Source organism: Mycotypha africana, assembly GCF_025528875.1.
Source record: "Mycotypha africana strain NRRL 2978 chromosome Unknown BDF20scaffold_6, whole genome shotgun sequence".
Lineage (NCBI taxonomy): Eukaryota > Fungi > Mucoromycota > Mucoromycetes > Mucorales > Mycotyphaceae > Mycotypha > Mycotypha africana.
Window position 1 is genome coordinate 356,119 of NW_026515730.1, and position 15,022 is coordinate 371,140.

General features: G+C 41.0%; 5 protein-coding genes across 5 annotated transcripts; 3 read left to right on the forward strand and 2 right to left on the reverse strand.

Annotated features, from left to right (window-relative positions):
• Positions 1 to 632: 632 nt before the first annotated feature.
• Positions 633 to 2,601, reverse strand: BDF20DRAFT_872983 (uncharacterized protein). Its single transcript, XM_053081176.1, has 7 exons — positions 2,459 to 2,601; positions 2,213 to 2,366; positions 2,039 to 2,134; positions 1,809 to 1,961; positions 1,395 to 1,711; positions 1,124 to 1,310; positions 633 to 1,042 (listed from the first exon to the last, which is right to left on the reverse strand). Exons 2-7 carry the CDS (start codon positions 2,364 to 2,366, stop codon positions 873 to 875), a joined length of 1,077 nt encoding a protein of 358 aa, XP_052935395.1. The 5' UTR covers positions 2,459 to 2,601; the 3' UTR covers positions 633 to 872.
• Positions 2,602 to 3,073: 472 nt separating this feature from the next.
• On the forward strand, positions 3,074 to 5,965 carry BDF20DRAFT_820973 (autophagy protein Apg9-domain-containing protein; the record flags this gene model as incomplete). Its single annotated transcript, XM_053077580.1, has 5 exons — positions 3,074 to 3,624; positions 3,733 to 3,846; positions 3,923 to 4,663; positions 4,763 to 5,027; positions 5,141 to 5,965. 5 exons carry the CDS (start codon positions 3,074 to 3,076, stop codon positions 5,963 to 5,965), a joined length of 2,496 nt encoding a protein of 831 aa, XP_052935396.1.
• Positions 5,966 to 6,389: 424 nt separating this feature from the next.
• BDF20DRAFT_545471 (1-pyrroline-5-carboxylate dehydrogenase) lies at positions 6,390 to 9,049 on the forward strand. Its single transcript, XM_053075714.1, has 3 exons — positions 6,390 to 6,869; positions 6,940 to 7,250; positions 7,452 to 9,049. The coding sequence occupies exons 1-3, from the start codon at positions 6,813 to 6,815 to the stop codon at positions 8,734 to 8,736; spliced, it is 1,653 nt and encodes a 550-aa protein (XP_052935397.1). The 5' UTR covers positions 6,390 to 6,812; the 3' UTR covers positions 8,737 to 9,049.
• Positions 9,050 to 9,361: 312 nt separating this feature from the next.
• Positions 9,362 to 10,847, reverse strand: BDF20DRAFT_821265 (ZIP zinc transporter-domain-containing protein; the record flags this gene model as incomplete). The annotated part of the gene is made up of 3 exons (XM_053077603.1): positions 9,362 to 9,978; positions 10,171 to 10,458; positions 10,547 to 10,847. The coding sequence occupies 3 exons, from the start codon at positions 10,845 to 10,847 to the stop codon at positions 9,362 to 9,364; spliced, it is 1,206 nt and encodes a 401-aa protein (XP_052935398.1).
• Positions 10,848 to 12,091: 1,244 nt separating this feature from the next.
• BDF20DRAFT_873014 (uncharacterized protein) lies at positions 12,092 to 14,263 on the forward strand. The gene is made up of 3 exons (XM_053081177.1): positions 12,092 to 12,531; positions 12,612 to 12,747; positions 12,840 to 14,263. Exons 1-3 carry the CDS (start codon positions 12,438 to 12,440, stop codon positions 14,230 to 14,232), a joined length of 1,623 nt encoding a protein of 540 aa, XP_052935399.1. The 5' UTR covers positions 12,092 to 12,437; the 3' UTR covers positions 14,233 to 14,263.
• Positions 14,264 to 15,022: the final 759 nt, after the last annotated feature.

Sequence of the window (15,022 nt, forward strand, 5' to 3'; positions counted from 1 at the left end):
TACTCAACTCAGTATTTATCACTTATCTCAATCGCCACTTTATATTTCTTCACAAAACAAAACAATTCGCAACTTTGTCCCGACTATCCATTCACGTGCATTTTTATTATCGACTTGCTTGTAGTGATCAGCTACTCTCTCCGATAGCAGACATCCAGATTCTGCTTCTTTAGAACTCAATAGATAAAGCTGAAATAGGAATACTGAAGCGTAATTATTTTGAAAAGTTTGATCCCTTGACTACCTACGAGAGTAACGCAAAAGCAATGATACGCTTCCAAAGGGTATTCAAAAGTATATTGCATACTAGCTTATCTCATAGATAGGGTTGAAACAAATCATAAGGGCAGCTCCGTTTGTCTTTCCCTCTATATCACCATCGAAAGATCACCATCGTTCCTCCTAATGGGCAATCAAAAATATTTTTCCTACAATTATTTGAAATCGATTCTAGGGATTGGATGTAGGATGCGTATGGCGGCGATTTAATTATGAGCTATGAAGTGAATCATAGTAAAGAACGCTAATATATATATGCTTGTTGTTAAAATGTATGACAAGAAGCTAAAAAGCTCGCCATTGTCATTTTGGGAACAAGTAGATAAATGAAAGGTAATGAAAAGCTCTGAGGATAGATTACATATTATTTTTTATTGGTTGTCTCTTGTTTACAATTCAAAGTAACTGTATTGAAGAAAAATAAAAACACTACCCTTGTTTCGTTTTATTGAAGGATGTGATAAATGAATCTTTACGTGATATAAATGGTGCTAAGTATAGGAAACTAAGACCATCTTGAAAAAATAGTGGGGGGTATAAATGTATGATTCAGCGGAAAGTGACATTTTCACCGAAAGATATGGTAAATCATTCTAGAATTCAGGCACAGTAGGCTTATAGTGATTGTTGCTTGTCAAGTATAAATCGCCACAATCGACCATTTTGCCTAATATGTTATTTACTTTGACCTCACAGAAAGCAAAGTCTTCAAACTCAGGGGTTTGCTCGACCCGAGCAACTATAAAAGGAGAAGTGATGCCACCTATTTCAGTCAATAAGCCATCGTTCATTTGATTAGCACTACAGGTTACCATCAATGATGTTGAAAGGTTGAAATACATACGGTAATTATTAGCTAAAGCTAGCTGCATTGTAGTCTCATTCACGATCTTTAGAACAAGACTTCTCAAGTATTCATCGTCCACGGGCTGGTAAAAGTCAGACTGATTTTTTACTTCCATGATATCTCCTTGTCTTATTAACAATCGGTGTGCCTCTTTAATTAGTTGCTTCGCTTGAGTTTTACCTTCCTATGTATCACATAATAGAACAAATCAAACTTAGAGATAGAGACATGACAACAGATACAGATGTAGTCACTTTGCTTTTATTACCATGCCATTTGCCACTGTAGTCGCAAGCTGTATTAGGTGCGGATCAGTAAGGACTCTATCCAACCGAGATATTTTCAACGTCCGGTACTTTTTAAGAACTGCTTCTTGGAGGGTCTTCATCGTTGGCAGGTTTTCACGCAATAGTAATGAATCAAGTGTAGGTATATCTTCGGTGGAACAATTATTCAAAAATGCCTCCAAAATAGCTTCTTCGTTTCGGACAATAGCTTCAGACAGTGTCAGTGGTTTTGCATAATGCTCTTTCAATTGAATGGTGAGCTGTTGATTGGTATGCTCTTGGGATGGACTGCTAAGTGCTGTCATTGTAAAGCAAACAGAATCAAAAGAGAACGTCAGTAAGAAAGAACACCGATTCTCCAAACATCTTAAAAGAGTGTGATAGGAGGGACTTACTGACGGCGGACGCTTTGATCTTTCGTTTTCCTTCAATCTCAGTCAACGTACCCACAACGCTTACGGCTGTCTTTGGAGCTATCATTTCAAAATCAGGCTCCATTCCATCATCCCAATAATGAATACAAGGTATCGATCCAGTGCCGTCATCCACTATGGAGTGCAGCAAAGCACTTTCTGAGTTACGTTTTTATACAAAAGAAAACTATTTTTCTGACAGCCACTCTAACCTGTGTAAATAACTGCATTATTCAGTCTGTCAATGCCTGTCACTTCGCCATTGACCTCCACCAGTTGTATGTAATGTGAGTATAATTTAAATAATTCTGTTTGAAAAAAATGAGTGTTGACTATTTCATACTAGCTGTTGGGAAGAATCTGATTATTCATAAGTTGCCTCCTACCCATGGGCCGATCAGTCATCTTTTTCAACTCCAACACGTCCTTGATGAATAACATGGCGTACGATGTAAACAACGGATCGAGACTCATAAACGCTTTATCTTTGACAGATAAACCCTGTGTCGAGTCATTTGTCTGCAGATCCATACCGATCATCTTGTCAATAAGTTAGAAAGCAGGAAGGAAAAAGAAAGTATAGGATATTTGAAATACAGCTTTCTCGTTTTGCGGCCATTTTTTAATCTCACTTGCTAAAGTTCAACATCAATGGAACGATGTCGGTTGAGAATGTGCATCTTTTTTATTTAAACCATGTGCCATTCAAGTTGGATACTTTTGATTGGAATGGATAATCTACAGCATATCCATTTTTTTTTTTTTTTTTTTTTTTGGGTGTATCGGGTGAGAGATGGAATGTCATTGGGTCAGCACGCTCGGGTGTTGCTTTTATCTTTTGCGTTACATTGATCATGCATCAGCAGCAGTAGCACACTCACGGCAATCCATCCCCACACTGCAGCTGCAAATCAAATTGGATCACAGACTGCATGAAAACTTGACTCTTTCATTCTGTCTGTTTGCTCCACTTTTTTTCTTTTTTTTTTTTTTTTTTTTTTTCAGTGAACTATATCAAGACGTTGCTTTCTTCTTGCCGTAAGGTTCTTTACTACTTCAAGTTCTAGACTGTATTTATTTTTGTGGCCATCTCTTATATAATCATACAACCTCAGCCATCGGCTCATTGTCAAGTTTTCCACCATTTGAGAAAGAAAAAAGAGATCCAAGTAGCGATGTCCAAGTCAAGGTTATTGGGGCCGACAAATAACAACGACTATTATTCAAACGAGGAAGAGGATACGGATATGGACGAGGAGGAATTCATTTTGCACCCTGTTCGTTCTACGACGATCAACCAGGATTATCGATCCTATCCCAACTTTCATAGCGCACACGATGAAGAAGTAGAAGAGGAGGAGAATTTGTTAGAAGCGCCTCCATCCTTGTTGGTGGACACTCAACAAGCACAGCATCAACAACAGCAACGGCAGCAACAACAGCAGTATCCATATTTTCAACAAGAACATCTATCTGTAGCATCATCTATATACCCTTCCAATACCTCCTATCCATACCCTACCGATTCCACCCCATCACCAGCATCACCGTCACTACCGCAGTATCACATTACTGCGCCTACCTCCACAGGCCGAGCCAAAAGCAGAAAGGAGACGCAGCAGGGACGGAAAACGCATCGTCATGGCTATCAACAATTACCAAAAGTGAGCACTTATGATCGAACCATGTGGAGATGGGCCAATGTTCAAAATATGGACGATTTTTTTCAGAGAGTCTATGAATACTATCAAGGGAAAGGACTTTATTGTATATTGCTAGCGAGACTTTTAAACCTGCTGTAAGTTGAGTTGATGAACCCCCAAGGAGGCAAAAGAATACAAGGCTTCACAGCATGGCTCATACTCTGTGCACTCATGTTCATTTTTCTTTTTTTTTTTTGCGGTAGAACACTTGCCTTCATTATCATTTTTTCGACCTTTTTGATCGGCTGCGTCAACTACTCTGACATTACATCCCATCACAAATTAGAAGAGGTCATTGAACCTCAATGTATATCAAAGTGAGTATGCACATTATCCCAGAAAAACAATGTATAAAGTAAAAGGGCTGGCTAACTTCCAAATGGGAATCCATAGCTTGTCTGCTACAAAATTTTTATTCTTGTTAATCTTCATTGCTTGGTGGGCATGGCAATTGATACGATTCGTTATCGATTTACCCATGTTGCGTGAAATGCATAATTTCTATACCCATCTCTTACTCATTCCCGATCAGGATATGCAAACAGTATCATGGCAGACAGTGTTGGAAAGGATTATCGATATACGTGAAAGCAATCCGCATGTGAATGACATTCGATTGACAGAACACGACGTAGCGAGTCGAATCATGCGAAAAGAGAATTATCTCATTGCTTTGTTCAACAAAGATGTACTCAACCTCACTCTGCCCATTCCCTATTTAAAAGATCGGCCTACGTTTACAAAAGATCTTGAGTGGAATTTATCGTTTGCTTTGTTGGGCTACGTCTTTGATCACAAGGGCCAGATACGAAAGCGCTTTTTAAAAGAACGCAACAAACCGTTTTTGGCAGCTGAACTCAGAAGACGCTTCATGTTTATGGGGTTATTAAATCTGCTATTAGCTCCCTTCATTTTTGCTTATTTATTACTCTATTTCTTCTTTCGGTACTTTGAAGAATACCATAAGAATCCTGGTGAAATAGGCTCAAGAACGTATACTCCTTTTGCTAAATGGAAGTTTCGTGAATTCAACGAATTGCCGCACTTTTTCCGTAATCGAATCAGCCAAAGTTATGAGCACGCCAATCTTTATATAAACCAGTTTCCTAAGGAAAAGACAGTACTTGTAGCAAGGTATGTATCGTGTTGAGAGAAAAACAGCGAGAAAGAGAGAGAGAGACAGAGAGAGAGAGAGAGACAATAGGGCATGAGTTAATTGTATCACTTTTATAGATTTGTCGCCTTTTTATCAGGCTCCATTGCGGGTGTTTTGGCTTTATTTACCCTGTTCGATTCTGAAGCCCTACTGAATTTTGAGATATCACAGAACGGCACGGTCTTGTTCTATCTCGGTGTGACAGGCACTTTGTTTGCCGTGACACGTGGTATGATCCCGGATGAAAATCAAGTTTTTGAGCCTGAAAAGTTACTAAGAAAGGTGGTGGAGCACACTCATTATTTGCCAGTGGATTGGAAGCATAAATTGCATACGGATGAAGTAACGTCAGTCACTGATCACTTGATCTGAAAGCCTCTATCTATGGGTGTGTGTGTGTGTGTATGTACGTAGGGCATAAAGACTCATGGTCATTTTTGTTTTGTCTTCTCTAGGTACGGGGTGAATTTTGCAAGATGTTTGATTATAAAGTAGGCATCTTCCTTCAAGAGCTACTGAGTGTGATAGTTTCACCTTTAATCTTATGGATCTCTTTACCAAAGAGTGCAGATCAAATTATTGATTTCTTTCGCGAATTTACGGTGCACGTCAACGGATTAGGCTATGTCTGCAGTTTCGCACAGTTTGACTTTGAAAGGCATGGCAATACCAAATACGGAGTGCCAGGAATGATAGTAGAAGATGCGTACTACCTTAGTAATCAAGGAAAGATGGAAAAAAGCTTTTTGAATTTCAAGGCCAACCATCCGAAATGGGTGCCAACCGATCCAGCAGGCTCGCTCTATCTGTCAAGGCTGGCTGAGTTTAAGAATCAAAAGCACCAACAGCAATACATTAGCTCCAACACCTCAACTACTTCCAGCGAGGAGGTAGATGCGGATCGAGCAGGAGTGCCTACCAAAGCGTCTGGAAAACGAAGGATGAATGTGAACCCATATGTGTCTGACAATTTACGCAAAGGCAAAGAAAACGAAAAAGAAGAAGAAGAAGAAGAAGAGGTAGTGAAAGGCAAACGACCTATTCAGCTGAACCAGTACGGTATTCCCGCAGATATTGTACCTAGCAATCTAGGAGAACCCTTTGCGCAAGGACACTCTTGGAAAGAACAACAACAACAAGAAGAAGAAGCTCAAAAAGAAGACGATGAAGAAGAAGAAGAGGAGGTCAGTGGCCGTAGTGGAAGACCCCATCGAAGGGGAGAGGGCATGCTTGGGCTATTAAATCAATTCTATGATTTAAATAACAATCCAACCGTTTAAGCACGCTACCAACGTCAATAAAAGCTTCTTTACAAAAAAGCTGTCGAACGGGACTGTTCATGACTTGTCGCTTATAACTAGGTTGAATTCTGTAAAAAATAGGCAAACATAAAGAAACAAAGTTTTTGCCTCAATGCAGGATGCACAGTGATTTCATTTCGTGTATCAGTAGCACCAAAATGAGAATAGGACAAAAGGGGAAAAGCCCTTTTTTTCCACGGTTCGTAGGACAAAACTTTCTTTTCTACAGAGCGATACACCCGAGAAAGAGCAGGGTTCCCTTTAGCAGCTGCACAGTAGAATGAATAGAGGTCTAACCCATAGGAAATGCGCTCTATAAGTCCTAGTGGATTTTTGTGCTCTTCTATATCCTCTCTAGCGCAGTCCAAATGCAAACAAACAAAAAAAGGACTACCACGTATTTGAAATGTAATTGAATGACGCTATAAGGACGGGAAGACTCGGGCACTAAAAATGAACATGAAAACCACCAATACACAAACAACATAAATAAACAGGTGTAGGCATATAAATCTAGAACTTTAAATTTTTTTAAAGTTTGCGGGGAAATTGTTCAAGAATCGCACCCCTCCCCTCCCCCCACTTTACAAAGGTGGGGTTATTTCAAACCAATCAAGCTCTTTTGACAGCCGTGAGAACGATAAGGTGATTCTTTTGGAAAAGTGCAGCAACAAAAGCAAAAGAAAGCAGCTAAAACAGCAGTCAATTTCTCGGATATCCTTTATAAGCAGTGTTGTTACTGAAGTATTAAGCTTTTCTCTCTCTCTTTCTTTTCTTTTCTCTTTGACTCTCATCTTACAACTTCAATTCTCGGAAAGTAAAAAAGATGGCTACTCCTACACTTGCAAACTTCAAATTGCCTCAAATCGATAATGAGCCTATGGTAATTCAAAAACGACGTTTGACTAACTGAAAACAGAAAAGTTGAACCTAACAACCTATTGTTTTATCAGCTCAACTATGCACCAGGTTCTCCTGAACGTGCCAAACTTGAAGCTGCCGTTAAAGAAATGGCAGCTCAAGGACCTGTTGAAGTCCCTGTCGTTATCAACGGTGAAAGAATCTTTACCGGCAAGACAGCCAATCAATTGAACCCTTCCAATCACGCATCTGTTATTGCCAAGGTTCACGAAGCTGATGCTGCTTTAACTCAAAAGGCAATTGATGGTGCTTTGGCTGCTAAGGCTGAATGGGAAACTCTACCTTTCAATGACCGTGTTGCCGTCTTTTTAAAGGCTGCTGATCTTTTATCCAAGAAATACAGGTAAGGTTTGCCGTGTAGGGTATGAGAAAAAGAAGAAATTGGGTGTCGACGAGTGTATATATATATATGTGTGTGTGTGTGTGTTTGTGTTCGTATGTTGATGTTGGATTGGGTTGGGTTGGGTTGGGTTGGGTTGGTTGGATTCCATCGGAAAAAGGGTACTCACCCTTCCTTGCACATCTTTTATTCGGCAATGGGTAGATATAAGCTGATGGCCGCCACGATGCTCGGTCAAGGCAAGAATATTTGGCAGGCAGAAATTGATGCTGCTGCTGAACTTTGCGATTTCTGGAGATTCAACTGTAAATATGCTGAAGAAATTTACTGTCAACAGCCACCCAAAAACGCTCCTGGTTCTTGGAATCGTACTGAATTCCGTGCCCTCGAAGGTTTCGTCTTGGCCATCTCTCCCTTCAACTTTACGGCTATTGCTGGTAATTTGCCCGGTGCCCCTGCTTTAATGGGTAACGTCGTTGTCTGGAAGCCATCCCCCATGGCCGTCTACTCCAATTTCCTCGTCTACGAGTTATTAGAAGAAGCCGGTTTGCCCGCTGGTGTCATTCAATTCGTTCCTGGTCCACCCGAAGAGATTTGCGGCACAGCAATCAACCATCCTGACTTTGCATCGCTTCACTTTACTGGCTCCACCCATGTCTTCCGTAACTTGTGGCAGCAAATCGGTAACAACATCCACAAGTACAAGATGTATCCTCGTCTCGTGGGCGAAACAGGTGGCAAAAACTACCACATACTGCACTCCAGCTTGGACGAAGCCGGTGTGCGTCATGCAGCTTTGCAAACCCTTCGCGGTGCTTTCGAATTCCAAGGCCAAAAGTGCTCTGCCTGCTCTCGTGCCTACATCCCTCAATCCTTGTTCCCTGCTTTCAAGAAGGTGCTTCTAGAGGAACATGCCAAGATCACGCAAGGTCCTGCCACCGAACTTCACCATTTCTGCGGCCCTGTCATCAACAAAGCCTCCTTTGATAAAATCAAGAGCTATATCGACCACGCTGCCGTCGACGACGATTGCGAAATCATCGCCGGTGGCCAATGTGATGATACCACGGGTTATTTTGTTCAGCCTACTGTCATTCTCACCAAGAATCCTATGGCGAAAACCATGAAAGAAGAAATCTTTGGTCCCGTCCTGACAGTGTATGTGTACGAGGATGTTGATTTCGAACCCACGTGTCAATTGATCGGTGATACCACAGAATATGGATTGACGGGTGCTTTGTTTGCTAAGGATCGTGCATCGATCGTAAAGGGTGCCAATTTATTACGTCATACAGCAGGTAATTTCTACATCAATGAAAAGTGTACAGGTGCTGTGGTCGGTCAACAACCTTTCGGCGGTGCTCGTGCTTCTGGCACCAATGATAAGGCTGGTTCCTGGTCTCTCTTGGTCCGCTTCATCTCGACTCGCACCATTAAAGAAAACTTTGTCCCTATTGAAGACTTTGCTTATCCTTCCAACGCTGTCTAAAATGGGGGGTGGTCACTCTACAAGCTTCTGCTCTAAGATAGCCCCCCTCACACTATAACATTATTTTTATTTTTTCGCTTCCACTATTCTAATATGACATTCTGTAATTTCTCTTTCACATGACTGTTTCTCTCGCTCTCTCCCTCCCTCCTCATTTTTAAAACTTTCAATAGCTAAATTGTAAAAAAAAAAAGAAAGAAAACCGACTTTCTATTGACACCCATACTTTTTCGATTTGTTAGAAAAAAGAGTGGGGGAAGAAGGTTTGCCGTGAAAGGGTCTCCCTTCTCCAAGCCCATTTTGTATCATGTTCATGATCCATTCCTAATAAAAAAAAAACATAGGAACGGACAATGGGGATAGACATTGTAATGGATGACATTTCCAATGGAGAGTCAAACATCTTTTCGTGAGCTCCAGTGAGTGAAGGAAGCGTGCAAGCTCATTTAGACACAAATGGGAAAATAAGGGCAAAGGGGTGAGGCTAAAGTAAGAGGCAAAAGTCTCTTTTTATTTGCTTGTTCATAAATATTCTACAAAAAAAAGATAAATAAAAACAAATAAATAAAAAATAAAATAAAATAAATAGAGGATGGGATATAACGCAATAAATAGCATAGATCGGTTAGGCCCAAGTACCCAAGACAGCCATGAGAGCCGCACCACAATACATAAAGAGGAAGCAAAATAGTTTGCGGAACCAAGGAGACTTTCTGAATCCGACATTATGATTAATTTCAATGCTCATCAAAGAGACGTAGGCATTGTAGAGCAAGATACCCGCCGACAGAGAATCCAAGATGCCCTGAGCAAGAATAGACGAACCAGGGTTCAATGTGTTTCTAATGCCGATGCCAATAGCGATACCGATGGGAGTCATGATGATGAACAAAAGGCCCATCAGGACGGGTTTCTTCCAGCATTTGCAGTGCAAATCATTGATACGGCTTCCGAGGGCAATGCCTTCAAAAAATTGATGGAAGACCAGAGCAATCAGGAGGGTCATGACGCTTTCTTCATCTTCTGTACCCAAAGTGATACCAATAATGATAGAATGCATGAGAATACCCAACTCCAAGATAAAAGTACCAATATTACGCATCGATTGATCACTTTCCAAGAAACCAGCAGAATGCACATGTCCTTCTTCGTGGATACCGTGATGACAATGTTCGTAGGGAACAGGGTGCTTATGTGTGTGAGTCGGCATAGGGACGAGACCTTTCTCCACCATGGCATCATCTATAGGACTGCTTGCAGTCACCATGGCGGCTGTCACAGGAGCAGCAGCAGGAGGAGGAGGAGGAGGAGGCGTAGAGGTAGTAGTAGTAGCTGTGGTGGTGTCAGGAGCAGCCACCACCAATTCATGGCTGGGTTCATGATGATGGTGAACGACATGAGGCGGATGGAAATGATGACCATAGCCTTCGTCACCGTTCTTTTGGGCAAGAGAGTCTAGTTTTGAAAGGGCAGCCAATTCCACCAGTTGCAGTAAGAAAGAAGAAATAAGGCAGAACAGACCACCAAAAGCATGATAGGAATGCCAGCCTTCGCCGATACATTCAGAATCAAATTTTTCAAGGCCTTCTGGTAGCATGTGTATAAAAGCAGTGGCAATGATGACACCCGTACCGAAAAATTTACCGGCTGTGAGTGTCCAATCACGCAATCCGCCTTCTTTATAAGGACTGATACGGTATATAAGGATGGGAGCAAATACACCTATTATTTGTTCGATAAAAGGGAGTTTAGTCAAAATAAGAATTTGAAATTTTTTTTGCTGCAAAAAAAAAAAACAAAACCAACTTACCAATAGCCGATGTGCCCATAATGATGAACAGGGAGCCTATTCTGAAAGATAGGTTGTAATTTTCCATGACTTGAGCTTCACAGGATGTTTCATGAGAATGACCATGGTCATCTGCAACCTCGACAGCAGCAGGAGGAGCAGCTTCTTGTACAAAAATGTCATGCACATGTGCATCATGGACGTGTTTTAGGACTTTTTCTTCTTCTTTGGCTTTTATGGCGTCGTCGTCGTGATTGTATGCCACTGTTGCCTCTCTTGTTGGACTCAAAGTCGCAGCACTGTGGGCGGATGTGTGATCCATAACGGGGAAAGCATTGTGTAATTGCCTTGGAGTCACCACTATGACAACAGAGGATGGGTTTTTTTTTTTTAAATCAGCATTTTTGTTGTCTTGTGGCACGTCTTTATAAAAATGTTACACTACCTGCTTCTTCGTTGCCTTGCAAAACATCTCGAATGTTATGACGACCTGTTATATCGATTGGATGAGACTTTGGCTCTTATCGGTGGATCGGACAAAAAAGTCGACAATGACACTTACTCGTTGAATCGGGCGTTTGGGCTTGAACGCAGGCAGATAATGTAGCGACAATCAAAAATCGAATGGATGCTCGTGTAAAGGATGCTTTGCAAATCATAGAATCGAACTCTAGGATTGAATATGGGGCAACAGATAAAGATAAGAAAAGAAAATGAACAAAATCCTTTAAAGAACGAAATAAATAAATAGAACGACTTGAGAGAGATGACAGGAGATTTTTTGAGGCTTTATTGTATGTTATTTATATGAACATTTTTTTCCAATAAATTTGTGATTCAAAGTTGAGACACCACCCGGATTTCTGTCTCAAATGAGAGTACCTTTGCGGTTATACCCCTCAAAAACAACCAATGAGATTCAAAAATTTTTGAAAGAATAGGGGATCACAGATTGTAACCGATAAGGTACTCGCACGACTTTTTTTGTTTTTCTATTTCTTTCAAAGATCTTCTTCTATAGAAAGGGCAGAAATTATACGATTCGTAACATGGATCTTCTTACAATGACAGGGGAATAGCAGTGGGGTTATAGCGGCTTTCTAATATTGGTAATGGTTCGTCACCTTTAACATGTTGGATAGACAATGTATGTGTAGTTTGCATACATGAAAAGCGTCGGATCTAAATGGTAAGGACTCGTGTTGGATAAATATACCTAACACCTATTTGGGCGCAGAATGAGGCTTGTACTAAATTTGTCTCCTTGGCTTGTCAAGAACAAAATGGGCGATGCGCACCATCGAACCTTATCAGAAATCTTTATATAAATTTTTGAACCTTCTGTTGTGTCCCTTTTTTTCTTTTGATGTGCGATGGTTTCAGAATAAGCAATCCCGGTCGTTCTATACAACGCCACTTTGTGAATCAAACCACACAGCTGCATTAAGAAATACGCGCAATCACAGCCAACTCAAATTTTCTAGACTGAAGAAAAAAGAAAATAGTTCCAAGATGAACCAAGATATTGACAAGGCATTATGACTTATTACGACTGTTCTTTAACCCAAAAAAAAAAAAAAAAAAGAAAAAAAAGCCGGTTAATAGGCTAGTTCACTTCTGACTCGTACAATGATCCTAGGACAACACTGTTGAACTGTTGTTTCCCATCTATCATCAATGGATGTTGGTGTCGTGTTACGAACTATGTATGACTTTTGCATTCCTGTCCAAAACTTAGCATAAGACAACGGCTAAAAATTTCCAATATTACAAAAAACCCCGTCACTTAATTTTTGGTCGAGATAAACGCCAAATGCAATTCATGCTGAAAACGAAAAAAAAAAAATCCAGACCCAAAGCTTCCACCATCGCTAGTCATCTCAGGCTTTTCATCTGATTACTTGCTATTGAAATGGGGAAATTCACAGGAAAGAGACCCGCAGTGAAAACAAAGAGTGCTGCAAAGAAAAAGAAAGAACCAGAGACCTTTGATGAGTTTATGGAAGGTATTCAAAGAAAGCTGAGGGTCGATGGTCAAAGGGAAAAAAAAGAAATAAAAACCAATGCTTTTATGATTGATCTGTAGAGGCGATCAATAGTGAAGAACAAGGCGATCGCTACCAAACCGGAGAAAGAGCTGAACGTCACTATAATAGAGCGGCTACCATGTATGGGAAGGCTTTTGAATTGAATAATACGGATGCTGACTGTGTCTATAATTGGTAAAATTCTCGTGGTTTTTTTTTTCTTGTTTTTTCTTCTCCAAGAGAAGCAGATGTTAAGCTGATCCGGTTTTGCTTTTGTTCCAACAAAGGGGTCGTATCCTATTCATCTTGGTCAACTTCTTACCTTCTCATGTATCGCCTGAGGAAAAGCTTGAAAGAGTCGAGCGATCTATCGAAAAGTTTAGACAAGCTTTAACGTTAGAGCCTGATAAGACAGACGCTCAATTCAATTTAGCCCAAGCACTACATCAGAAATCAGAAATACTACAAGATACCACGGAAATTAACAATGCTTACGGGGCTTCAGCAATGGCTTTGCAGGAAGCCATCAGTCTATTTGACAACGTATATAGTCTACAGGAGAAGGAATATTTGGAACTGACAACGCAGAAAGTGGATCAAGAGGACAAAGAACAAGGAGAACAAGGCGAGGAAATCAAAAAACTAAAAGAATTAAGTATAAAAGAGGAGGATGCTCATCACGACCCTGATCCTCCCGAGCCTGAAGAAGCACCGTCAAGCACCGGCTCTTCTAGAAGCACGACGCCAGCACAATTCACAACAGTAACAGCGGTGGAGGCAACCACTGCCTACTCTTTGATTGAAACATTACTCTCCACGGCCGAGACAATGACGACCATGGCATCCATGCTGGCTGCGTTTTCAGCTTCCATGGATCTCTTCAGCCGAGCCAAATCAAAATTAGCTCTTGCCGAAAAGTGGCTAGCCAAAGCCAGCGATGAAACAGGCAATGATCCCGAGAAAGAAAAGCAGCAAAAGACAGCGCGTATCCAGATTCATTTGAAGGAAGCGGCTACTTATGCAGCGATGGCAGACCGAACCTTCCTCGCGTCTGGCACAGTAGAGGGTTCATTATTCGAAAGAGCCATCGAACGACTGAGCGAAGTCATCGAACAGCATGATGCACGCAACGTAGAAGCCATGTGCGATCGTGGTGATATCTACACGAGTTATGGACAAACCATCTGCGAGTGTATACACAAGAAAAAAGCTTCGCTTGATCCTGACAGAGAAGGAAAAGAAGTATGGCAGCTGTATGCTTCAGCCACCAAGTCCTTCCAAGCAGCTCTGCAATTGGAACCTAAAAATCTACGTATTCTCAACAAAATGGGCGATCTCAGTTTAATTCGTGCCAGACTGGACCTACCGATTGCCGAACGTAACAAGTTGCAGTTGTTGAAGAACGCAGCATTCTATTTCAAACGCGCAGTAGAAATAGACAAGGAAGTGCTGACCAGTGGCTACCTTGGATGGGCGATGAGCGAATGGGCGCTAGAGGAATGGGCTGAGATAGCTCATAAAAAAGAAGACGCACTCAAGATTGTTCGTGTGTGGGTGAAGCGTGGTGGATCAGGTCATTTGTTCAGAAGCTTAGCGGAGGATAATGAAACCTGGGACGAAGAATTCGTGGAATTTATCATAGAAAACTTGTTTACCACTGATAGTGAGGATTCAGAGTAGATGGCCTTATTGATTGTAGATAATACTAGGCTTTTTTTTTTTTTTTTTTTTTTTTTTTTTCATCCGTTGACTCATTTGTAAATACAACCTTAAAGAAATTTCAACATAATACGCGGAGGATAGTGTTAGGAAAAGCAGACGACGCTTTCTCCAGCTTCATCCATTCCATCGTCGGACTTTCGATCATTTATGCGATCGTGATTTTTTTTATCTTTTGAATCTGTGTGTGTACTCTGAAAATCGCTAAAAGCCCCGCTCGTTTAAATTTTGAACAAGGAAAAATTTCATCGAATGAGAATGGGTTATTCCAATGATTACAGATCAACCAGAAACATTCGAATCAAGGCACAGAAAAAATTTTTTCTTTTGCGCTCTCTCAATCTATCCCACTGATGCGGGTGCCTGTTGAAGCAACTTGCAGCCAACCTGTTTGTTGGCACGTGCTTTTGACGAGGAGTATGGGAAATGTACGATCTAGGTTTTTTATGTAACATAAAATGCGTTGTCAGAACCCTATAGGTCAACGACCATCAATGTATGTACCAAGGAGAAAAAGGGATCACCAAAGATTGATAAAAGCAATGGGGCCATGCATCTTGTGTCGCCCTGTCAAAAAGCTTGATAGAATATTGAGATAGACCTGAATGAAAAGATAGGAAAGCGCATGGGTCTCAAAAAACACTCTACGACCTCGGACAATTTAACTTTCAATGGGCCTTTGGTTCATCATTCGTATATAGGACAAGAGAAATGCATAACATCTTTAGTTGCTAGGACACAGCATGATGTT